At 34.4% G+C, this 26,860-nt stretch overlaps 1 protein-coding gene and 1 non-coding gene across 7 annotated transcripts in view; both read left to right on the top strand.

The window, feature by feature from the left end:
• Clasp2 (cytoplasmic linker associated protein 2) overlaps positions 1-26,860 on the top strand; it is a 190,960-nt gene that overhangs the window by 16,896 nt on the left and 147,204 nt on the right. For 5 of the 6 annotated variants that reach the window (XM_071619732.1, XM_071619729.1, XM_034636296.2 and 2 more), the window contains exons 2-6: positions 1,513-1,591; positions 7,729-7,832; positions 10,886-10,977; positions 12,085-12,160; positions 13,812-13,909. In XM_071619732.1, coding sequence (XP_071475833.1) covers positions 1,513-1,591; positions 7,729-7,832; positions 10,886-10,977; positions 12,085-12,160; positions 13,812-13,909 — 449 coding nt within the window. Of the gene's footprint in view, positions 1-1,069; positions 1,179-1,512; positions 1,592-7,728; positions 7,833-10,885; positions 10,978-12,084; positions 12,161-13,811; positions 13,910-26,860 lie in introns of those variants that run through there. The other variant, XM_071619733.1, reaches the window with a different exon arrangement.
• On the top strand, positions 4,457-4,529 carry Trnam-cau (transfer RNA methionine (anticodon CAU)). Its single transcript has one exon. It is a non-coding gene; the product is annotated as a tRNA-Met (tRNA).

The following is a 26,860-nucleotide window of genomic DNA, read 5'->3' as shown; positions in this document are numbered from 1 at the left end:
AAATATTAAAACTCTTGGCCTTCTGAGTTTGGCTTATTAACATGTGGTCTCAAGTTCCACCGTTTTTTCTGCAAATGATATGATTTTATTTTTCTTTATGGCTGAATAAAACTCCATTGTTTACATGTATCACATTTTCTTTATCCATTCATTGGTTGATGGACACCTAGGCTGGTCCCATAGTTTGGGTATGTTTGTATGGCTATTGTATGTTGACTTTAATTCTTTAGGATAAATACCAAGGAGCTGTATGGCTGGGTCATATGGTGGTTCCATTCCTAGTCTTTTAAGAAACCTCAGTATTGATTTCCATAGTGGTTGAACTAATTACAATTCCAAGACAGAAGGCCTTTTTTTTTTTTGTATTTTTCCTTTCTTCAACAGAAGCAGGTTTGTTGTTGGTGGTGGTACTGAGGATTGAACCCAGAGGTGCTCTGTCACTGAGCTACACCTCCAGCCCTTTTTTTGTTTGTTTGTTTTATTTTTTAATTTTGAAACAGAGTATTGCCTAGTTGCCAAGGCTGGCCTTGGAGTGGCAGTTTTCCTGCCTTGGCCTTCAGAGTTTCTGGGAATACAGGCGTGTGCCACTGTGCCTGGGAACAGTTTGTTTTACATGTGCCCTTGGGATAACAGTGTTTGATATCCTTCTCTCAGTATTTTAAACTGGCCTTTCTTGTAGGACAAGGGTATTGGCAGCATTAGTAAATGCAGTTTCTCACTTCCCCCAGACCTGTACACCAAGAAATCCTTTTTCCAATCCCCACCAGCCCTCAGTCTTAATTATTAGTGTGGAGGTTTGTGGAGAAAGAACTTGCAAGTGGGTGCTAATTAGAGCTTCCAAGTGGATACAAACTCTTGTGTGTGTGATACCAGAGATTTTGTATTTTCATTCCAGCCTCACTCAGTTATTAACAATGTGTTAAATATGGTTGTGTTTTTCTTACTTGTATTGCAGCTTAATTTTCTTCCTGTCTTCTGTCACATGTGACCTGCTTGTGTCCCACGTTGTCTTTTTTTTTTTTTTTTTTAAGGTTAGCTGGTTATTCTACAACCTCAGCTTCTGATGCATTCAGAACAGTTATGATTTTGTAGATTACTTGACTTTTTGTTGTTGGAGTGGGAGTGTTTTTCCAGTTTCTACATTCTAGATGGAGGCTGAAATTCCTTTGTAATTAAAGGTACTCTTTTGAATTTTTCACTTTGATTTAGGAACTATTTTGAAGTTCAGGTTGCAAGTATAGTCTGAGTTCCTGTGAAACCTTCACCTAATTTCCCCGTTTTTAGCTTTTTTTCCCCCCAAATACTTTATTACTATCTTCCTAATTATTTTATAAATTATTATTATTGAACCATTTGGGAATAGGGTGCCTCAGCCTCATGACTGTTTACCCCTGAATACTTCAGTCTCAGTGTTTAAAAACTTGGTAATATATGAAGATTTGAGTGTGTCAAAAATTATATAGTGATGTGTATCAATAATTTGTATTCATTAAAACTTCTTTCTGTCTGTAGGTATCATTAATGGGATTGGAAATTTTAAGTGCCTTTGTGGACAGATTATCAACACGATTTAAATCCTATGTAGCAATGGGTAAGTTAACTTTATTTAAAAATCATTGTAGAGTTTGATGTGGTGACTTTTTTCTCCTAGTTTTCGAACAGAATTAGTTCAGTGTAAATTAAAAAACAGTTTTGTACAATCGAGGGATCTGCTCTTTATTATTTTAGTTTACCCTAAGATTTTGACCTATTTAAAGAATTATATCCCCTTTGAGGAAAAAGCAAATAACCCCAAGAAACAAATAATGAAACAAAAGAAATTGCTAAGTAGTGTTAATAGATTTTTTTATGTTGTATTTTCAGATTTTTTTTACTTGATCTCTTACTGAAGTTTATAATATAGCTTATAGTCTATGGGGAATGATCAGTTCTTTCATTGCCAAACTGTTCAGATCAGTATTTTATAGAACATAACAAATAAATTACAACAAAATTAAATGAAAAAAATGAAAGTCACATTTTTTATTCGTACATTGTAATTATACATAATAGTGGAATTAATTATTGCATATTTGTACATACACACAATAGAACAATAAAATTTGGTTAGTTTTGTTCCCCAGTACTTCAAAGACTTATTTTTGTTTTTTGCTTTGGTTTTGATGTTGAGAATTGAACCGTGGGTCTTGCACATATATCCTATCACTGAGATATAACCCCAGCCCCTTGATTTTTTTTTTTTTTTTGTGATACTAGATATTGAATCCAGAGACCTACTACTATTGAGCTACATCCCCAGCCCTTTTTATTTTTTAATTTTGAGACAGGACCTTATTAGGTTGCTGAGCAGTTCTCAAACTTGCAGTCTTCCTGCCTTAGCCTTCTGAGTAGCTGGGATTATAGGCATGAACACAGATTACAGGCATGTATCACTATATTCTGAATTCCTGAACTAAACTCAGTTTTCTATTATTAGATCCAGCAAACAAAATCAGTTGAGTTAGATTGCTTTAAAAACGTTTCCTAAACACTCTTAGTTTCTTTCTTTTTTTTTGAGGGAGGTACTAGATGTTAAACTCAGGGGCACTCAACTACTGAGCCACATTCCCATCCCTATTTTGTATTTTATTTAGAGACAGGGTCTTGCCGAGTTGCTTAGCACCTCGCATTTGCTGACATTGGCTTTGAACTCACAATCCTCTTACCTCAGCGTCTCGAGCCGAGCCGCTGGGATCACAGGTGTCTGCCATCATGCCCAGCAACACTCTCAATTTCTTTATTAAAGTTTGTATACTGATCCTGAGCTTCTGGGTCTACTTTGGCACTTACTATGTGTTTGCTATGTACTATAATTTGCTAGTATAATCCTCTGTGTATTTTAATTCTAATTGCAAAGTTTGCTCTAACTTATTTTCTAAATCTGAGTCACCTGATTCATTTTCTAAACTGTGACTTTTAGAATGCTATATGAATGAATTTGGTTCAATTTTATAACCATATAATCTTAAATGTTAATGATTTCTTTTATGGATTCAGTTGATGCTTCATATTTAAGTGTATATCACACTTACTTTTAAATATCTTGGTTCAACTTTTTTATTATGTTTGGTATGCCACCAAATCCAGTCAGTTCTTTTTTTTTTTTTCCTAGCTATCTTCTCAGCATCAACATCTAATAGGTTTCTCTGTAATATTCACTTTTTTTTAATATTTATTTTTTTAGTTGTAGTTGGACACAATACCTTTATTCCATTCATTTATTTTTATATGGTTGGTGCTGAGGATCGAATCCAGGGCCCTGCGCATGCTAGGCGAGCGCTCTACCACTGAGCCACAATCCCAGCCCCATGTAATATTCACTTTTAATCATAATCTTGATTTCAGCCCCTCTTTTATATTCTGATCTTCTGAAAAGATTTTTTTCTGTCAATGTTCTGCTTAAAACTCTGTAGTAAATGTTAAAAACTATGCTCTGAAAACTTATTTTACTTGCCTTTGTGTTTTCTTAAAATGTTTGACTAAGCATTTAAAATTGGGAAATTTTTAAATTTTTATTTAAAATTTTCCCAATTTAAAATAAAAATTTATATTTCTGACTTCGAGAAACTGGCCAATGTGTCATTCTTCCATTCTGACATGTAATTGTTGACTGAAGCTGTGTTGTAGCTTACTTTTTGTCTGGGTCATGAGCTTTCTAATTCATAAGCCATGTTGTTTTCTTATAACTGAGAATGCTAGGTATTGTATAGTAAGAATGAAATTCTGCACTTAAACTGATTCAGTTTTGGCATTTCTTGTGAAAACGTGACTGTAGTCATTTGTATTTGTAATCTCTGCCCTTTAGTAGCTCCTTGCTATTAATTGTTACAGAGAGCATTTTAGATTTGAGAGTATTTCTGGGTATTATGTATCTTACTTGTTTTTCAAACACTAGGAAGGCCAGATGGGGTTTGATATACTGCCTGCTCATTTTGAAGCAAGAGGAATAATGGGATTAGAGTTCTAGTTATTGACTCTTTAAAAAAAAAAAAAAAAGATTTTTTTTAGTTGTAGTTGGACACAATACCTTTATTTTATTTATTTAGTTTTATGTGATGCTGAGGATCTCAACCGCTGAGTCACAACCTCAGCCCCTAGTTATCTATCGACTCTTAACACTGTCCTCTTTTCATAACTTTTGTTATGTTGTCCTTGGTGTTCAAGTTCTCTTGCTATATATATATCTCTTCTCCATCTCAATAATCTTTTTCTTCATAATCTTCAGGAAGTACTTTCTGTCCACCCTAATTTAGCAGAAACTTTCATACTCTTTTTAGGTATAGCTTACCTTGTTTATGCTTCTGTTGTGCTGTTATTTCTTTTTGAGATTCTTTCTTTTCTGTGGTTGTTTTCTTTCCCTTCTAGAAATGTGCTTTAGATTTCAGTATCTGGGAGCTTTTAAGATTGACCTCGGGCTGGGGATATAGCTCAGTTGGTAGAGTGCTTGCCTCATATGCACAAGGCCCTGGGTTCAATCCCCAGCACCACCAAAAAACCCCAAAACAACAACAACAACAAAAAACCCACCAGATTTTAGGGGGCCAGGGTTGTGGCTCAGTGGTAGAGCGCTTGCCTAGCATGGGTGAGGCACTGGGTTTGATCCCTGGCACCAAATAAAAACAAAGAAAATAAAGATATTGTGTCCATCTACAACTAAAGAAAGATTAAAAAAACAACATGGAGGCTGGGGTTGTGGCTCAGTGGTAAAGTGCTTGCCTGGCATGTGTAAGGCACCGGGTTTGATTCTTAGCACCACATATAAATAAATTAATAAAGTAAAGGTCCATCAACAATTTAAAAAAAAAAAAGGATTGACCTCATCTCACCCCCAATTTTTTTTTTTAACTCTGTGTCTCTTATACCTTTAAGTACTTAATAAATTACATTCAGTTGCTTTTTTGGGAGAGTGTTTTCCCAATTAGATGCCACATGTCCATTCATACACTTATAATGAATGGATTTTTCCTTTAATTTCCTACCCTTTCTGTGCATTTACTATTAGTCAATATTGTTTTCACTTTGAGGGACCTTAATTGCTCTTAACAAAACTTGAACCTATTTTTACTTGAGGGTTGATATGGTGTAATAGAAAAGTTTGTAATCATAGCTTGCTACCATTTTTTAATGCCTACTTTTTACCATGTACTAGGCCTATGAACTTTACATATATGAAAGAGTAACCTCATATGAAATTTCTAATTTGGAGAAGTAAGCTGCTTTTTGAACCAACATTTGAGTTTTATTTTGGAGTTAATTTTTTATTTTGGAGTTAAATTCTACTTCTCAGAAGTGTATTTTTTTCCATCTCTATTATATGGTTGTTAATGCATGAACATGCACATATACTGAAACACCTCAAATTGTAAGTTAATGGGTGGTCATGAGTGGAACCTCATATTGTCTAGTGAAACCATTTGAATCCTGGTTTCACTACTTGCCATTTGTGTGACTTTGGGCAAGCTGTTTAATCCCTCTAAGCCTTTTTTTTTTTTTTAATATTTATTTGTTAGGTGTAGATGGACACAACACAATGCCTTTATGTGGTGCTGAGAATCGAACCTGGGTCCCGCCAGTGCTAGCTAGGCGAGCACTCTACCGCTGAGCCACGATCCCAGCCCTCTACCTTCTTTATGGAGTGGACTTACTCTGTTTCTTAGGATTGTTGTTAAGATTAATTGAGATATTACTACATAATATCTAACATTTAGATATTATTATCTTCTGCTATTTAGAAGCTGTTAGAACCATAGTCTCCTAAAAGCCAATCTTACACTTGAGTAATTCCTCTAGTTTTAGTAACACATCTGAGTAGGATGAGAAAGATTTAAATGATTCCCACTGATCTTGTAATTAGGCTGCTGCTCTGCTGCTGCTGCTGCTGCTGCTTCTTCTTTTTTTTAATGGTGAGGGCTTTGTTTCCTTACATAGTCATTTACTTGATTAAGCTTAAGATTTTTGGATGATGCCACATTTGGTATAACTGGGCTCTACTCAAGTAATTTTCTTCCCAAAACAATGAAATTTCTTTTACCTCAAGTGTTGTTGAACCTTATTACATGGGTTTTGATTATTGCAGTGTAGACAAATATATTAGCATCAAATTACATACACATGTAATTATACCTGTCTATAAATAAACTAGGCAAATACTCCTTTTTAAAAAATATTTATATATATGTTAATTGTAGATGGACACAGTACCTTTATTTATTTATTTGTATGTGGTGCTGAGGATTGAACCCAGTGCCTCACATGTGCAGGGCAAGTGCTCTACCACTGAGCCACAACCCCAGCCCAAATACTGCTTTCATGATTTAATTTTTTCCTACTTCCCTTGTTTTAGACTTAGGCCTGCAGTCCCTGTGAGAAAGAAAGGCTATATAGATGTAATGATAAAAGAGAAATAAAAAAAGTTTCTCTGTATTTAAACAAGGAGGATGATAATAGTGATAGTATGTGACATAGATAGTATTCTGTGCTGTACATTCTCTGAGTTGTTTACATCTTATCTTTTAATTTTTAGTAACTTCTCTGAGGTAGTATTGCTACCCATATTTTGTGAAGAAATAGACAAAAAATGTGTTCAAGGTCACACTTCTAATAAAATGACACTAAATGGCAGTGGTAATGAAGGAAATACAGAAAGTTAATTTTTTAAAAAAATATTTATTTTTCAGTTGTAGTTGGACACAATACCTTTATTTTATTTTATTTTTTATGTGGTGCTGAGGATTGAACCCAGGGCCTTGCACATGCTAGGCGAGCATTCTACTGCTGAGCCACAACCCCAGCCCCAGAAAGTTAATTTTTTAAAAAAATTGTTTTTAGTTGTTGATGGACCTTTATTTTATATATTTTTATGTGGTACTGAGGCTTGAACCCAGTGCCTCACACATGCTAGGCAAGTGCTCTACCACTAAGCTATGGCCCCCGCCCCAGGAAAGTTAATTTTGACTGAGATTTTTGTTCTGATTTGAGAACCTGTTCCTTCTGAATTCTACCTCTATTGTCCACTCTCCTCCATTTAAGATGTAATTTCTATGTGGTGCATTGCTGATTTCTAGTTAAAAAACTCCCGATCCTGAAAACTTTCCCAGAATGGATATTAACTTGCCTTTTCTGCTTCTATTCGAGGAATAGTGTCAAAGTCTAGGGTTTGGTAGAAAAAAACCTCAGCCCTGGAGGCTTAGGCTTTTTGCTTCTGTCAGTTGCAGAATATGTCGTACAGGAGAAGAATGCATAACAAACATGTACAATTTAAAGAAAAGTTATAAAATCACTTCTGAGTTAAGAAGGTAAAACTCTGCCAGTACTTTAGACTTTTCCTCTCTGCATTTCTTGATGACACCTCCCTTCTCTCTCTCTTTTTCCAGAGGTCATCCCTGTCACGACCTTGGGAATAAACATTCCCTTGCCTGTGTGTACAGTTTAACTATCTATACATCTCTGTAAATAGAATTATATTTTGTTTTGCCGGTTTGAACATCATCGAAAATGGATGTCATATTGTACATATCCTATTAAACTTGCTTTCAGATGTTTTTGATTCTCATGAATAAAGAACTTAAAACAATTTCTTTACCTTACGAATCTTCATTTATGGAAATGATTGCTATTTGTAGTCTGTAAAATATAGTTTATGATGGAGATGAGTTATATTTACTCTTTTCTTTCCTTCCCTCTCTTTAGTTATTGTAGCTTTAATAGACAGAATGGGAGATGCCAAAGACAAAGTTCGAGATGAAGCTCAAGCTCTGATATTGAAGTTAATGGATCAAGTAGCACCACCCATGGTAAGCCTGCATTTTAAAATTCCAATTTTTCTAATTCATGACATACTATCAGTAAAGATTTATGGTAATCACAGCAAGTTAGTAAAGCTTCAAGAAGCATGAAAACTGAAATTTTAGGCAGTGAATTGATGTTAGTGCTATAAAGAAATTGAAATTTAAGGTGCAATATCAATATTTAATTTTTTTCCTTCTACTCTTTATGCTTTTAAAAAAGTCTTAATTCATAGATGTAAGTTATTTGACAGGATACTGTTTATATTATACTTTAGGATTTCCTGGTTTACAAATTATAAATGTTTATAGAGAAAGTTTATTTGAGAGCTACTGAATATTATGTTGTTTCCCTAATTCTTACAAAGACAGGAAGAGAGTCTTTTAATGTGGTTACTAATTATATAAAGCATATATTTTATGACAGCAACCTGTGTTTTATGAATTTAGTAGAAATAATTTGCCATTTTGTAATGTATTTTTCTTTTTTTCTGTTACTATAACAAAATACCTGGAGCTGGATACTTATAAAAATAGATTTATTTAGTTCATAGTTTTGGAGGCTGAAAGTCCAAACAACATAGCACAGGCTCTGGTGTAGATCCCTAGCTGCATCACCACATAGTGAGACAGAAATCCAAGAATGAGGGGGGTGACCAACCAGTCTTTTTTTTTTTTTTTAATATTTATTTTTTAGTTGTAGTTGAACACAATACCTTTATTTTATTTATTTATTTTTATGTGGTGCTGAGGATTGAATCCAGGGCTTCACATATGCTAGGCAAGCATTCTACTGCTGAGTCACAACCCCAGGCCCCAACCAGTCTTTTGACATCCTACTAGGCTCCACCTCATAAGAGTCCTAACATCTCAACACCACCACTAAATATCAAACCTTTAACACATGAACTCTTGGGAAACAAACAATATCCAAACCATAGTATGGAGGTATTGTGAAAGGACAGTAAAAATAAATTAACTTGCAGAGATAAGAGAGTAGCTCAAGTGGAAAAAAAATCAGAATATGTAATATATACAATGATATTATGTGATACTTAAAATGCAACTTAAAGACTGGGATTGTGGCTTAGTGGCAGAGCGCTTGTCTAGCAGGTATAAGGCACTGGGTTCAATCCTCAGCACCACATAAAAATAAATAAATAAAATAAAGGTATGTGTCCATCTACAACTAAAAAAATTTTTTAAAAATGCAACTTAAGGGCTGGGATTGTGGCTCAGCGGTAGAGGGCTCGCCTAGCATGGGCGGGACCCGGGTTCGATTCTCAGCACCACATAAAAATAAAGGCATTGTGTTGTGTTCATCTACACGTAAAATAAATAAATAAATAAATATTTTTTAAAAAAATGCAACTTAAAGTTATAATATATGTTTTATTAAAAAAAATCCTATTTCTGGATTGTTAAAAGTAAATACTATTCCATGTATTTTAAACCTCAGAATTAAAACTTTATAGTTTGGTAGATATTCTTTGTTTTATGTTTATTGATTTGTATTTTAAGTTGTTGTTGGCTTTTAGTTATTACAAAGTATACTCTAGAGAACATTCTTGTACATGTATCTTTAGACATAAATATATGTGTGGTTTTGTTTGTTTGTTTGTTATTTTTATTTTTTTGTGGTGCTGGGGATTAAACCCAGGGCCTTGTGCATGTGAGGCAAACACTCTACCAACTTAGCTATATCCCCAGCCCTTGAGTATTGTTATTGAGTAGAGTTCCAGAGATGGTGTTGCTGAGTCAGTTTATTCAAAGGGGTACTCTACCATTGATCTACATCTCCAGACCTTTTGCTTTTATTTGGAATCAGGATCTAGCTAAATTGCCCTGTCTGGCTTTGAACTTGGGATTCTACTGCCTAAGCCTCCTGAGTTGCTGGGATTAGAATCTAGTACATAAGACTACACCTGGTTCCTATTTAAAATTTTGAAAAATCAGTGTTTAGATTAGCTTCCTGAAAGTTTGGCAGTGAGAGAGAAATATATTAATAGAACTGAATATAGTTTCCAGAAATAATATTGAATCTGGAAAAAAAGGGTGTATGAATTTGGTAGATGGTAAAAGTGTGTTTCCAAATGTGGAAGAAAGATTAATTGGGATGTGTGACTATTTGTTTGAAAAAAATAAAGCTGAATTCCTCGATATGCCAAACTGAAAATATTGTTTTGCAGTATTTGTGTAAGTTTATATTTTTCTTCAGAAATAAACTTATACAAATAGGTAACCATAAAATGACTTGACTTGAAATGGTTTTGTGTTTGGATCCAGGATAAAAAGTAGAAAAAACTTAAATATAAAATCTTTAAAAAGCCTATTCTGTGTGACAGTTTATGTAGTTGCTAGGCAGTGGTGGACCTCTTTAATGTTTACTGGACTTATAATAGTAGCATTGTTATTAAGGTTCTAAAGCAAACAAGAAACCGTATCTTTGGAAATGCTAAGGTTTTTAGGTATTAAGCATTTTTTTTTTTCTGACAATAATTGAAATCTAAAGTAAAAAATTATATATAAAAACTAAAAATATGGTTAAGATACTAAAAGTGGGTAGAAACAACTGCAATGTAAATTTGGCTTAGAAAAATTTTAAGTAAGGGTTAAGCATCCCTAATCCCAAAATCCAAAGTGCTCCAAAATTCAAAACTTTTTGAGCATTGACATGACATCACAAATGGAAAGTTCCACACCTGACCTCATGTGACAGGTTCTACTCCAAACACAGTGCGCTAAAAATGTTGAATAAAATTATCTTCATGTTCTGTGTATGAAGAATATGTAAAACATAAAGGAGTTTTGGGTTCACATTTTGGTCCTATCTCTAAGATATCTTGTGTAAATGCAAATATTCCAAGATCTGAAAAAAATCTAAAACCTGAAACACTTCTGGTCCCAAGCATTTTGGATAAGGGTTACTCTATAGTAGAGAAGTGAACAGTCTGATGAAAAAATTCAGTAACACAATAAAGCTGATAATAAGGTTGGAAAGTGTTAAAATATTGTGGATAATTTAATTTTTCATTTTACATGTTTACTCTTCTTTCAAATAGTATGTTTGGGAACAGTTGACTTCTGGTTTTAAGCACAAGAATTTTCGATCTCGAGAAGGCGTGTGTCTGTGTCTTATTGAAACCTTGAACACGTAAGTTTTATGATTACTGAAAATAGCCTCTACGTTTTCCATTTCTCAGAAATAAAAATTCATTTCACAAGGTTAAGGAAAGTTATGGGAATAAATTTTGAACAGCTATTCATTATCTCCACAAAAATTAATAACTATTGCTAATATTTTTATGCATGTTATTCTTCATGTTAATTTTAATCATTTAGTGATAAGAAGTGTTCTCTATTTTCTTCATTATGTTTATAGTAGCCACCCAAAATAGATGATCATAGAATGGACAGATGTATAACTTAGGATCTATTTCTATTGTGGATCCAATTTGGGATTGTTTTTAACTTAATGGTATTTCACATATTATAGCCATTTTCCTCCTCCGTCCCCCTTTTGCCATTTGGCCTTAAGCTTCCTGGAGCACTGTGGGTGGCTACCAAAATCATACATTGAACAAGATTCTTCCAGGTAACTAGACAGCATAGACATCATAGATGTCACTGGGGCTTTTGTTCTGCTTGGACTATTTTTTCAGATTTTATGCAATCTGATAGGTAGTGTGTAGTAGCTTTCAACTTTTTCTGTAGCATTACTTCCTTAAATATTCTTTCATTTGTTTTCTTTTACTGCTCTATGGTCCTTTCTGCCATCTAGAGCTTGTAAATGCATCCAGTCTACACAATTTTTGTGGGTCTTGGCTCTCCTGTCATTTGCTTTCAACCTGTGAACTCATCCAAATATCAATAATCATAAATTATTATGATCTTTTAATGTACTTATTTCATTGGATTGCATATTTATTTGAGAACCACAGTCTAAGAAAAATCACTCTTTCAAAAGCAAATGCTTTGATTTCGTAAGTAATTGAGAGGTTGCTAGGTTTAAAAGTGCCATTTGTTAAGCATTTTGCTTTTTTGGGTCATGGACAGTTTTCAGTGTCATTATTCAAGTTTGCATATTTCACATTGTTTAGAATTATGTTTTGCTTGTGTCTCATATCCTTCATGTTTTAATGATGTGTGCCCATCTTCTCTACCATAATTGTCATATTGATATAGACAAGAAGAAGGCATAAGGATATTTTGTTTACTATTTTATTGAAACCGAATTCTCTTTTTCTCAAATTATATTTAGTTTTGGGGCTCAGCCACTAGCCATCAGCAAGTTGGTACCACATTTGTGTATCCTATTTGGTGATTCAAATACTCAGGTAAAACTTTATTTATATTCAAGTATTGACTGTTGGCTACCCTTTCTTTTCTGTGCTCTTATCCCATTTTACAAAAAGAAGAAAGGGTGGAGGGTGGCCATGAAACAAAGATTTTTACCTTACTTTTTAAAAAATACATTAAGATTAGTTTTAAACAGCATATTCCACATAGGTTGCTATAGTTTGTCAGTATCTTTGCTAGTATTAAGGATAGATGAAATTTAATAATGGGTTCTTGAGTTTGAGTCACAAAGACTCTGGGTTACCTTATAGTCCTCCTGTGTATTAATTGTGAGGAAAGGTTTTCAGCTTCCTTTACTCCTGAATATAAAAGCTTTTTTGCCTAACATTTTTTTGTAGTAGTTAAAACCTTATTTAACAGGGAGAATTTGTGTTAGTGGTATATTATTTCTTTTTCTTAGCTGTCTGTATTATAGGCTTAATCCAAGAGTATGATCTAGATCTCGTCCCTCCTATTGAAGTTGAATCTTAGCTGTGAAAATTTTGGCATAGCTTAGGCATTTAAATGACCCTAAGTAGGGTTTTCCCTTCTTTCAGGTCTTAGCTGCCCTTTGACAGGTTTGTAGAATGTTCTGTTCAATTGCTGTGTGTGGGTTTTTTTGTTTTTGTGTTTTTTTTTTTGAGACAGTGTCTTGCTTTGTGGCCCAGGCAGGCCTCACACTCCTGGGCTCTAGTGATTCCCCTGCCTCAGTCTCCTAAGAAGCTGGGACTACAGGTGTGCACCACCACATCCAGCTTTCGCTTGCTTTTTGACAGTGAGCTGTGTAAAGGAACTAGAGCTTTTTAAAAAGTAATTTTCTTTGGGAAATTAAAAAGAAAAATTTCCATTTAATTGTGGTAAAATAATGTACAAAATAAAATTTACCATTCTGACCATTTCAAGTGTATGTTTCACATTTCAGTGCAATTAAATACATTTACATTGTTTGGCAACCATCACCATCATCCATCTTCAGAACATTTTCATCTTCCCAGACTGAAACTTTGTACCCATTAGACAGCTTTCCATTCTTTCCCCTTTGTTCTCCCCAGCTGCTGGCTTTTTGTGTGGAGTTAACTGATCTAGGTACTTCATGGAAATAGAATCATGAAACACTTTTCCTTTTGTTTTGACTTATTTCAGTTAGCATAATATCCTCAGAGTTCATATATATTGTAATACGTTTAAAAATTTCCTTCCATTCAAGTCTTAATAAAATCCTAATCATATACACCACAATTTGTTTATGCATTCATCTGTGGATGAACATTTGGGTTGTTGCTACCTTTTAACTATTAGAATAAGGCTTCTATGAATTTAACCATAATAATTTATATTAGTTATTGATATTTGTTTACATAAATTTATTACAAATAAAATTTTTGAAAGTCACATTAGTAACTTTTATTCACCAGTTTCTTAGATTTCTATAAAATCTTTAAAAAAATGTTTAAAATGAGGTGTCTTTAAAGGTTTCTTGGCTTGTCCTCTTGGTTTTCTGTTAATGACATGTTATAATTTCCCTAGGAGTTAAGAGGCATTAAAACAAGTTGGAGCTTCAAGTTGGTTGCTAGTGTAATATTACCTTGAGGTGAAGTATTTCATTGTGTCATATATAAGTTTCTTTAAAAATTCTGAATTCTTTAACAGGTGAGAGACGCTGCAATATTGGCTATGGTGGAGATTTACAAACATGTAGGAGAGAAAGTGAGGATTGATCTTTATGAGAGAGGAATCCCCCCTGCTAGGTAAGTCTTGCTAAATTTATTTATGTATTGTTTCAAGTTTTAAAAGTTTGTTTCATTTTTGTTTATTTTAAGAAGGTTTAAACTTTTAAAGTGTTTTAAAATTCAAAAGGTATGAAAGGAGGTACATATATAAATTAGCACAATTTACAATGTTCTTAGGATCTTCTTATTTCTGGTCACTTTTATTATATATTCATTTATTATTTAGAATATAATTAAATACCATCATTAGGTAACTATCCTTTGATACCAGGTGGTAAAAGTCATTATTTGGAAGATGCTTGAGTAAGAATTTAGTAAAAATTTTAATTCATTAGTTAAGTAAATATTTGTTAAGTAGTACCTACTGTTGAATGTATTGTACAAGTTATTAGGTAACAAAGATGTATAAGAATCAGCCACTGCTCTTAAAACCTAGTCAAATAAAAAGGAAACCAGGAATATCTGAGTAGTGGGGCTTGGGCTGGAACTGCGTGTGGCTCAGTGGTAGAGCACTTGCCTGGCACATATGAGGCACAGGGTTTGATCCCTAGCACCACATTACAAATAAATAAATAAAGGTATTGTGTCCATCTACAACTAAAAAAAAAAGAAGAATATATGAGTAGTAGACCATTAATTAGTCATATCACTAGCATTTGTTATAACAGAAAATTTTTCAGAGGTGCTTTTTTTCTTTATTACTTACTAGAATTTATTTTATTGAAGATATTCCAACCAAATTCTCTTCTTTTCATAATGAAATTTACTCTGTAAGGGGATTTGTTAAGATGATTTCCTCCACTTTGTATTATGGTATTTGATATGTCAAATAAATACTAAAATAGAATAACACAATGAACTTCTGTGTACCCATTACCCAGCTTTAACAGTTTTCAGCTCATGGCCAATTTGTGTGTTATACAGAGGCCTATTTATCTTTGTTCTCTATTATTGTGAAGTAAATATAAATTGTTATGATATTTTATGTGTATATATTTCTAAAGGAAAAAAATTTATTCACAACTATAAATCCATCATCACATCTTTTTTTTTTTTTTTTTCAATTTATCAATTTATCTAGGCAGAGCTTACATTTTCAGTTGCTTCATAAGTATGAGTAATGTACATGTTTTTAGCAGTTTGGTTGAATCAGGATCCAAATAAAGTCCAGTATTACAATTAGTTGATATATTTTGTGATCTTTTAAAATTACGTACCTCAACATTCTTTTTTCCTTGCATTTTATTTGTTGAAAAAGCCAGTAGTTTATCCTGTAAAGTTTCCTATGTTCAATGGTAGACATGGTGATGCATGTCTGTAATCCCTTTGACTTGCTGTTTGAGGTAGGATTGTAAGTTTGAGGCCAGCCTCAGCAATTTAGTGAGCTGCTGTCTCAAAATAACATTTTAAAGAAAGGACTGGGAGTGTAGCTCAGAGGTAGGATGCCTTTGGATTCAATCCCTAGTAGCACCAAAAAAACAACAACAACAACAAAAAAAAAAACCCCATATCCTGGATTTTGGTGATTCTTTCCCTATGGTATGGTTCAACATATTCTTTTTTCTTCATATCCTGTGAATTCATAGTTGAATGTAGACATTACATCAGATTTTTTTTTTTTTTTTGGTGGGGGGAGGGCTTGGGAAGAATAAGACTATGTCGTAGGTAGTGGTGTATTCTGTCATGAGTCTCATCATACATATCTGGTTGTGTTACCTTGTGGAGTTTTCTCAGTACCAGTTAATTTCTGATAACAAAATTGTCCAGTAAATATGCTTTCTGTTGATTTGTTCATCTATTCACTTTCTACTTTCAGGGCTAACAAGAATTTCATTTGAGTAAATTCTGCAGCATATTATTAGGATGTAAGAAATACTGTCAGCATATGTATTTTTTTGTATGTGTGAGTGTGTGTGTGTATGTGTGCATATTACATATTTTAAAATTTATATTGAAATTACTATTTTATTTTTTCTAAGTAAACTTTTATTTTTAGAGTAAATTTAGGTTCATAGAAAAATTGGAAGTATAGAGAATTCCTAAATGTATTTCTATTTCCACACATACATAGCATCCCTGTTATCAATATATTCCACCAAAGTTGTATATTTGTTATTCAGTAATTGATGAATCTACATTGATACATTATTATCTCCCAAAGACCACAATTTGCAATAGGGTTCACCCTAGATGTTGTATATTTTATGAGTTTAAACTGATGTATAATGATATCCATCTATCATTATACTACCTACCATTATACTATCAGACAGAATAATTTAACTGCCTTAAAAAAATCTTTGCATTACCAGTTCATTCCTCCTTTCCCCTAAACCCCTAGTCATTTATTATCTTCATAGTTAACTTCTGCAGAATATTATATAGTTGGAATCATGCAGTATGTAATCCTAAGATTGGCTTCTTCGGTCATATGGATTTAAGTTTCCTCTGTCTTTTCATGGCTTGATAGCATATCTCTTTGTAGTGACAAATACTTTTCTATTTTCTGGATGTACCAGTTTATCTATGCACTTACCTACTGAGAGACATCTTGGTTGCTCCCAAGTTTTGGTAATTATAATAAAAAGTGCTAAAAATATTGTCAGTTTTTTTTAATGGGGCTGTTTTCATATCCTTTGGTTAAATATCAAGGGCTATAATTATTATGGTCTGTTGTATGGAAGAGTATGTTTAATATTGTAAGAAACTGAAAACTGTCTTCCAAAATGGCAGTCTCATTTTGTATTCCTACCAGCTGTGAATGAAGTGTCCTGTTGCTCTATCTTTGCCAGCATGTTATTGTCACTGTTTTAGGTTTTGACCATTCTAACAGTTTTGTAGTGGTATTTAGTCATTTTAATTTGCATTTCCCTGATGACTTATAATTTCGAATATTTTTTCATATGCTAATTGCTATCAGTATTTTTTTTTTGGTGAGGTGTCCAAATCTTTTGCCCATTAAATGAAATTTTGTTCTTTTTCTACTTAGTTTTGAGAAATCTTTGTGTATTTTGGGTAGCAGACTTTATCAGATATGTCTTCTACAAATAATGTGTCCTAATCTGTGTGGCTTGTCTTATCAACCATCTTTATAGAACAGAAGTTTTTAGTTTTAAGTCCAGCATGTTAATTATTTCTATCATGGATGTCATATTTTAAAAAATCCATCACCAAACCCAAGGTCAACTAGAATTTTTTTCTACATTCTGTGAGTTTTGTAGTAAGTCTTGGGGTTAGGTAGCTATAGTTTAGATATAAGCTGTCGCATAAAAGCTCTCATGTGAGGGCTAGGGTTGTGGCTCAGTGGTAGATCACTCGCCTAGCACGTGCGAGGCCCTGGGTTCGCTCCTCAGCACCACATAAGTAAATAAGTAAGTAAAGACATTGTGTCTATCTACAACTAAAAAATTTTTTTTAAAAAAAGCTCTCATGTGAGACAGTGTAAGAAAGTTTAGAGGTGAAATGATTAGGTTACTGAGAGCCTTAATCTAATCAGTGCATTAATCCACTTAAATGTATTAACTGGGTGGTAACTGTAGGCAGGTAGGATGTAGCTGAAGGAGGTTGGTCATTGGGGAGCATGCCTTTGGAGTATATAGTTTGTCCTTGGTGAGCAGAGGAGTCTCTCTCACTGCTTCTTGATTGTCATGTCCTGGGCTTCTTTCCTCTATCACACCCTTCTGCCCTGATGTTCTGCCTTGCCTTGGGCGCACAGCAGTGGAGTCAGCCATCTATGGACTGAGACCTCTGAAATGGTGAGTGTCAAATAAACTTTTCCTCCTCTAAAAATTGTTCTTGTCAGGTCTTTTGGTCACAGCAGCGAAAAAGCTGACTTAAAACACCTTCCAACTTTGTTGTGTTCCTTCCATATTAGCTATTCTAGGTCTTTTGCCTGTTCATTTTAACTTTAGAAACAGTTTGTTATATTCACAAAATAACTTTATGACTGAGCTTGCATAAAATTTATAGGTCAAGTTGGGAAGAAATAACTTTTCAACAACATTGAGTCTTTCCACAAACATGGAGTATGTCTGTATTTCATCCTTCTTTGATTTCAACAGAGTTCTGTACCTTTTCTCATGTAGTTCATATACATATTTTGTTAGATTTATACCAAAGTATTTCATTTTGGTGTGTTCAAATATAAATAGTATTTTTTTTTAAATTTCAAATTCTACCTGTTTCTTGCTTGTAGATACTTGATGTTTTCCATCCATGGTTCTGCATCTACATATTCTACCCATAAATAGTTGGTTGAAATATTTATTGAAAATATTTTTGGAAAAAAAAATCTGTGTCTTTACTGAACATGTACTGACTCCTGTCATTATTCCCTGAATAATAAAGTAAACACCTATTTATCTAGTATTTACATTGTGTTAGATAAAATAAATAATCTAGAGATGATTTAAAATATGTGGGAGGATTTGCATTGACCTATGTATATAAATACTGTGACATTTTATATGTAGGACTTAAGCATCTGCAGATTTTAGTATCCAAGGGGGTTTCCTGGAATTAGTCCTTGCCAAGGGCCAGCTCTAAAGGAAATTAATCAAATCTCTTGTATCCTTGTCACATAATTGCTAATTCCAGATTTTTTTGTCAGTTAATTTGAATTTTCTCCATAGATGATCACGTCATCTGCAAAGACAAAGATGGTTTTATTTCTTGGTTTTCCATAAATACACCTTTTATTTCCTTTTTTTGTCTTACTACATAGTGACTAGGACTAGGACTTCTAGTATGATGTTGAAAAGAAATGGCAAGGTGGGGGTAACATACATGCTTTTTTCTAATTTTGGTAAGAAATTTTCAATTTTTTTTTTTTTAACCAATACTGTCATGTTTGCTTTGGATTTTTTGTAGGTATCTTTTATCAATTTGAGTAAGTTCCCCTTTATTTCTACTTTACTGTTTTTAAAAAAGTTATTATTGGATGTTGTGTTTTGTCAAATGCTTTTTTGCATCTATTGAAAGGATCATTTAAATTATCTTTATAATGTCCATGAAATATATATTTTTCATTTCTGCTATCTATAACATATGTTTTCTTAGTTTGCCTTGTGAGAGGCTTATCTTTTCAAAGAAACAGCTTTTGAATTTGTTGATTTTTCTCTATTAGTTTCTTGTTTTTTATTTCACTGATTTCTGCTCTAACTTTTGTTATTTCCTTGTGCTTATTTTGGATTTAATTTACTGTCTTCCACTATAGTTTTTATCCATAAAGTTGAGCTTTTAATGATTCCATTTTATTTATCTTCTTAGCACATCACTTACACACATTAAAAAACCATTTTAGAAACAAATAACCCAATCAACAAATGGGTCAAAGATCTAAACAGACACTTCACAGAGGAGGATATAGAATCAATCAACAAGTACACAAAAAAATGCTCACCATCTGTAGCTATCAGAGAAATGCAAATTAAAACCACTCTAAGATACCACCTCACTCCAGTAAGAAAGGCAGCCATTACGAAGTCAAACAATAACAAGTGCTGGCGAGGATGTGGAGAAAAAGGTACACTTGTACATTGCTGGTGGGACTGCAAACTGGTGCAGCCAATTTGGAGGGCAGTATGGAGATTCCTTGGAAAGCTGGGAATGGAACCACCATTTGACCCAGCTATTCCCCTTCTCGGACTATACCCAAAAGACCTAAAAAGAGCATACTACAGGGACACAGCTACATCAATGTTCATAGTAGCACAAGTCACAATACTGTGGAACCAACCCAGATGCCCTTCAACAGATGAATGGATTAAAAAAATGTGGCATTTATACACAATGGACTATTACTCAGCATTAAAAAATAACAAAATCATGGCATTTGCAGGGAAATGATGGCACTAGAGCAAATTATGCTAAGTGAAGTTAGCCAATCCCTAAAAAACAAATGCTGAATGTCTTCTCTGATATAAGGGAGGTGACTCAAAACAGAGTAGGAAGGAAGAACATGAGAAGAAGATTACCACGAAACAAGGAAAAGAGGAGGGAGGGAAAGGGAGGGAGAAGGGGAATTGCACGGAAGAGGGAAGGAGACCCTCATGGGTTCACAAAATATATATAAGATGGTGTGAGGGGGAAGGGAAGGGGAAAAAAAAGAGATAAGTGTCACGGTAGAATGGGTAGAGAATAGGGATGGGAGGGAAGGAGAGGGGAGGGGGAGATAGGGAGGGCAGCAGAATACAACTGACACTAGGATTGCTGTATGTATACACATGGATGTATAACCAATGTGATCCTGCAATCTGTACACGTGGAAAAATGAGAATTCATACCCTATTTGAATCAAATGTATGATATGTCAAGATCATTGTATTGTCTTGAGCAACTAATTAAAAAAAAAACATTTTAATGGTTTCTTAGAGTTTGCAATATACATTTATAACTAATTCAAGTCCACTTTCAGATAACACTGTACCATTAACAGAAAGGGTGAGTACCTTATAATAAAATGATCCTAATATCGCCTTCTCACCTTTTGTGTCATTGATATTATTCATTTCACTTATACATGAACATACATAAACATATATATATGTATATATCCACATTCACACACATAAGTATATATAATTGAATTCATTTTTGCTGTTATTTGGAGAAAACATCTGTTAGATAAATTAACAAAAAGAAAAATTAAAGTTTTATTTTCATCCTTTACTCATTACTTCTGTGATGTTTGATTTCTTTATGTATATCTGAGTCTCTGATCTATATAATTTTTCTTCTCTGAAGAATTCCTTTTTAACATTGCTTCCAAGACTGGCAACAAATTCCCTCAATTTTTATTTGAGAAAGTCTTCAGTTCTCTTTCACTTTTAAAGGATAGTTAGTTACTAAGTTCAGAATTCTAGGTTGGTGGGTTCTTTTCTGTCGGTTTTTTTCTCTACCTGAGAAATTGTATATAATTTATACCTTTGACCCTCTATAGGTAAAGTGTTTTTCCTCTGGCTTCTTTGAATATTTCTCTTTATCTTTGATTTTCTATAATTTGAATATAACATGCTTAGGTGTAGTGATTATGGCATTTATGCTTCGTTTTCTCTGGGCATCCTGGTTCTGTGGTTTGCTATGACATTAAGTTGAGGAGAATTCTCAGTGATTATTGTTTCATACATTTCTTTTGTTCCTTTTTCTGTTTCTTTTTTTGCTACTGCCATTACTGTGGGAAGCCATTCTCGCACGTGATTGGGCACCTCCCTGATTGGGTGTGAGGCGTTCTGGCTAAACTGTGTTGGAACTAATCCCCACCCTTTCTAGGTATGAGAGCCCATCCGTGTGGGGGTGTGACTGACCATTGACCCTGAGACCAATCACTGACCCTGACTTTGGAATGCTGTCCCCCTCGACCTTCATTGGATGGAATTTTCCCCTGAATTTCTTGTTCCCCAATAAAAGGCCACTCTCTGGCGTGCTCTGCCTCTCTCTCCTGCTAGTCCTGAGTAAGCCTTGCTGCCCCACTGGGTGGCTCGAGGCAGGAGCCAGAGGGAGGGCCGTCTCAGACCTGGTCAAAGAAAAAGGTAAATTGAGTTTTGTGTGTTTATTTTGATCTCACTAGTTAACTTCTATGCTTCGAACCTCTAGTATGAAGCTAATGTGCTGGTCACGCGGCTGAATTACACGTATATTACTTTTGTAGCTGCCAACATCAGTTTCTTGAATATTCTATTGTTTTTCTTTTTAGTCCTTTTCTTTTTGCTTCTCCGTGTTAGAAAAATTTATTGAAATATCCTTAAGCCTAGACATTCTTTCTTCTGTAATGTCCAGTCTACATATAAGCCCATTTATTACTAGTTTTTTGTTTTTTGGTGGGGAGAAGGTGTTCTTAGAATTTCCATCTCTCTTGGGTGCTTACCTATCTTTTGAATGCTTTATTAAGTAGAGACCATAACTTATTAATCATAGTTTTTAAACCTGGTTTGAAACCTTCTGTATTTTTTTTTTTTTAATACCTGGACATTACTACCAGATAAAAGGAACTGCTATAAACAGGCCTTTAAAAGCACTAGGTTGGTAAAGTGTAGTGAGCAGGGGAGGTATGGCATAGTTCTTTGAGTAGGTCTCAGTAATTTCATGAACTTGTGCCTCTGAGCTGTGAAATTCTCAGTCTCTCCTTCTGCCCTTTCCTTTTCTCCCTCTGCCTTGCAATTTAAGACTGGATGGTTGTTGAGTGGGCCAGCTCTTTCCCTTGTCTTTTGTAGAAGACAGTAGGGGTCTGGAGCTGGGTATTCTCTTTCCTCCTTGTGGAAAGCTATAGTGGCTGGAATTGGCTAGCTCCATTCCCCCAGGTCATTTAGAGTCTGATAAAACTCCAGAAGATTAGGCTCTGCTTAAATAGTTTCTCCTAAGGGCAGACCTTAAGAACAGAATGGTCTAGCATAATTAAAAATGGTTTATTTTCCATTCCCTATGCTGAAAACCAGGTTGAGCTTCTGGAGGTAAATAAAATAAGCAAGTATGTGTATAGGGAGGGTGTATTAGGGTTCTTTAGAGGAACAGAATCTACAGGAAGTATAATTATAAAAAGGGGATTTATTAGGTTGGCTTACAAAACTAGAAGCTGGATAGTCCACAGTGGCCATCTGTAGGCTGGAGAGCTGGAAGAATCAGTAGCTGTGCAGTCAAAGGGGCTAAAGCCCCAGAACAAGAGGGATCAAGGGTGCTTCCCTAGTCTGAGACTGAAGGCTTCTGGAAACTATCTAGAGAATCACTGGCAGAGTCCGTTTTGAAAAGTGAAGACGCAGAGTCTGATATCTTCAGATGATCACAGCAGCAATCAAGAACCCATTCAGGAAGAATCCAGCTTGCATCTGCTGCTGCTTCCCTGTTCTTCCAAGTTTTATTTCATCCAAGCCATCATTCTATGGTGCTGCCCACGCTTAGGGAGGGTCTCCACTTTAGTTGGTTTTCCCACATGCCAGTCATTCCTAGACACACTCTTATTGCCACACCCAGAAGTCTCTTAATCATAGGCATCTCTTAATTCAATTAAGTTGACAATTCAAATTAGCCATTATAGAGGGATTAGGGATGATGTTCCCCCAGGACTGGTTGCTCTGGCGTTATTGAGGCCTAGACTTATCCACTTTAAGCTTCTAGTAGTTTGTCAACTACAGTTCTGGTTTTCCTGCTCTGGCATAGGTTCCTGGAGAGGTTTCTGCTGGGATCAATTCTGGTTCTTCAGTTTTGCCTGCTTCCAGTTTGAAATCATCGTGAGAATGTAAAATGGTGTATCAACTTTGGAATATAGTTAATAGTCCTTAAAATGTTAAATGTGGAATTATAATGTAATTAAGCAGTTCTACTCCTAGCTACATATGCACATGACCCAGCTTCTCTTATAGTTAGAGCTAAGAAAAGTTGTTGATTTTTTAGTTATTTTAACTTCCTAGTTGTTGTTAGGGCAGAGTGGCAACTTCCAAGCTTCTTACATACTAGACCAGAACTAGGAGATGGAAATTACTTTTTATTAAAATATTAAAAAAAATTATTATACTATGATCTCCATGAGAAAAGTGCATGAATCATTAATATGTGGCTTTGTAAATTATAACAAAGTGAATACACTCATGTATCCATCATACAAATGAGGAAGTCAAATATTACATCCCAGAAGCCTTCCCATATCCCTTTTCATCTTTACCATTTCTGTCTTTCCCAAAAGTAACTACAATACTGGCTTCTAACACTACAGATTAGTTTTACCTATTTTTGAATTTTATATACATGGAATCATACAGTGTTTATTCTTTGTCTCTGGTTTCTTTTCTGTGGGGCAGGGTGCAGGGTGTGTACTAGAATTGAATGCAGGATGCTCTACCACTGAGCTATATCCCCAGCCCTTTTTATTTTGAGACAGTGTCTTGCTAGGTTGTTTAGGACCTTGCTAGATTGCTGAGCTGTCCTCAATTTGAATCCTCCTGTCTTAGCCTTCCTAGTTGCTGGGATTACAGGTGTGTGCCATGGTGCCTACTGTGTCTGGCTTCTTTCAGTTAATGTGTTTTTTTAGGCAGTACTGGCAATCAAACTCAGGGCCTTGTGTATGTTAGGCAAGCACTCTGTCACTGAGCTACCTCCTCAGCCCTTTTTTTCTTTTAACATTATATTTTTATGATTCATTTGGGTTGTTGGATCTAGCTATAGATGTTCATTTTCGTAGCCGTATAGTTTTTTACATTGTATGAATAGACCATACTTTATGGGTGCATACTGTTGATGGACATTTGAGTTGTTTTCAGTTTGTGGTTTTTATGAATACTTTTTCTAATAACTTTATTGTATGTGTCTTAGTGTACATATGAATTCATTCTCTTTGAATATATACCTAAAAGTGGAATTGATGGGTCAGAGTGTATGTTTACATTTAGTTGATATTGACACTGTAGCATTTTCACCAATATTTTATATTGTTAGTTTTAGTCTTATTAATTTTAGGTTTCCAGTGGGTGTGTTGTGGTTTAATTGTGGATGTATTATGCATATTTCTGGTTACTAATAAAGAAGAATAGCATTTCACTTATTAATCAGCCATTTGGATGTGTTCTGTTGTGAAGTGTTCATTTCATCCATTTTTTACACACACACACACACACTTGTAGATAGACACAATATCTTTATTTATTTATTTATGTGGTGCTGAGTATTGAACCTAGTGCCTCACACGTTCAGGGCAAGTGCTCTACCACTGAGCTACAACCCCTGCCCTCACCAATTTTTTTTTTAAACTGAGTTGTTTGTGCTTTTAAGAAATAAATTTGTGAGATGTCCTTTATCCATGCTGAGTACAAGTCATTGTCAACTATATATTTGTTTCAAATATCTTCTCCTACTTTGTGATGATGATTTTTTTACTTTCTTCATGTCTTTTGATGTGTGTAAGTTCTTTTGGGGTGGGTACCAGGGATTGAACTCAGGGACACTCAATCACTGAGCCACATCCCAGCCCTATTTTGTATTTTATTTAGAGACAGAGTCTCACTGAATTGCTTAGCACCTCACCATTGCTGAGGCTGGCTTTGAACACTCGATTCTCCTAACTCAGCCTCTCAAGCCACTGGGATTACAGGTGTAGGCCACCATGCCCAGCTTTGATGTGTGTAAGTTTGTAATGTAGTTCTTGGTTATTTCCTTTTTGAGAGGAGATTTCTTTGCCCTTTTTGAGAAATCTTTGCCTTTAAGAATGTCCTCTTGGGATTGGGGTTGTGGCTCAGCAGTAGAACGCGGGCCTAGCAGGTGTGAGGCCCTGGGATTGATCCTCGGCACAACATAAACATAAATAAATAAAGGTATTATGTCAAACTACAACTAAAAAAAAAAAAAAACAACCCAAACAAACAAACAACAACAACAAAAACAGAAAATGTCTCTTTAGTCACAAAGCCATTCTTTTGTGTGATTATCTTACAGTTTTATTCACCTGCAGTTTTATTGTGGGTGGTGTGACAGGAGTTCAGATACTTTTCCTCCATATCCACTTGATCCAACACTGTTTACTGAAAACATCTTCAATGCTTCCTTTGTTTTAAACTGAATGCATATATATGTGCTTAGAATAAAGAAAAAAAAATTTTGTTAGGGTTTTATCACATGCAGGTAGTCATTGCTTGTTACTGAAATAAGCCAATAACTTATTTACTTAGCCATTCTTATTTATATATTTTTCCTTCTTCTACATGGCTAGTCATTTGGCAGATGAAGACTCTGAGACCCAGAATTTTGGTAGGGAGTTGGTGAGAAGCTGAAGGCTTCTTGACTTCTAGGCCATTGGCCATTGGTGCTTATATTGTTCTTCTTGGTGGTGCTTCGCTAGCAGGTGTAGGGTATTGGGAGTAACTCTTTGTGGGTACACAAGGTTTGCTTTTTCAAGTGTTTAATGAAGCTTTGCTTTTTCAAGTAACAAGTTTATTTATTTATTTGTATAAACCTTTATTGTTTTGTAGGTAGTACTTTGAATCCTCAAGATACTGGATGCATATTAAAGATTTTTTTAACCTTTGCAGGGAAAAGCATGGATTAATTTTGCACCCCCCCCCCCAGTTTTACCAGATGTTTCACTTTTTCCACCAGTATATAGTCTCAAGAGTTAACTTTATACTGTTGCATTCATTTGAAACAAGATATTCTTTTGTCATAGTGGTTACAGTCTTTGATTTTTCAGAACAGATATTTTTGCCTCTCAAATACTGTTTTTTTTTGTGATTTCCAAATTTCCTTTTGGATACAGCCCTCTAAAGTTAAAGTTCTGTTTTTGTTTACCTTTATATTTATATCAAAGCCATTCTTTTTGTTAAAACAACTGAAATACAATTTATAAAGCCATTAAATCAAATAGTTTAAAGGTAATAATTATATATTTTTTATTTGTCCGATATTTTTAAAAATATAATTTCTGATCATATGCTCCTGAACTGAGAGTTCAAAAATAAACGCATAATTATAAAGCCGTTGGTTTTCATCAGATGTATTAAGATCATTCAATGGGGAAAGACTAGTCATTTCAACAAATATTGCTGTAAAAACTGAATGTCCACTTGTAAAAGAATGAAATTACTCTTTCCCTCACAACATATCCCAAAATTAACTCAGAAAGAAGCATAAAACCAAAAGTAGCTAAAATGATGAAACTCTTAAAAAGCACGACACCAAAAGCATATGCAATTAAAGAAAAAAATTAGATAAATTTAATTTCATCACAGTTAAAAAACTGGTTTTGGATGGCACTATCAGGAAAGAAAAAGAAAACCTATACAGTGGGAAATTTGCAAGTCAACTATTATATAAGAAACTTATATCTTGAATACATAAAGGACTTTCACACCTCAATAGTAGAAGGGACAGATAATCCAATTTTAAAAATGAACGTAGATTTCTTATACATATGGCCATAAGAACATAAAAAGATGTTTAATAAAATTTAGTTATCTGGGAATACTGATCAAACTGTAGTGAGATACTGCTTCA

The sequence above is a fragment of the Marmota flaviventris genome, chromosome 1, assembly GCF_047511675.1.
Source record: "Marmota flaviventris isolate mMarFla1 chromosome 1, mMarFla1.hap1, whole genome shotgun sequence".
Taxonomy (NCBI): Eukaryota; Metazoa; Chordata; class Mammalia; order Rodentia; family Sciuridae; genus Marmota; species Marmota flaviventris.
Note: the sequence above shows the minus strand (reverse complement) of the source record. Positions and strands in the feature narration are given on the sequence as shown.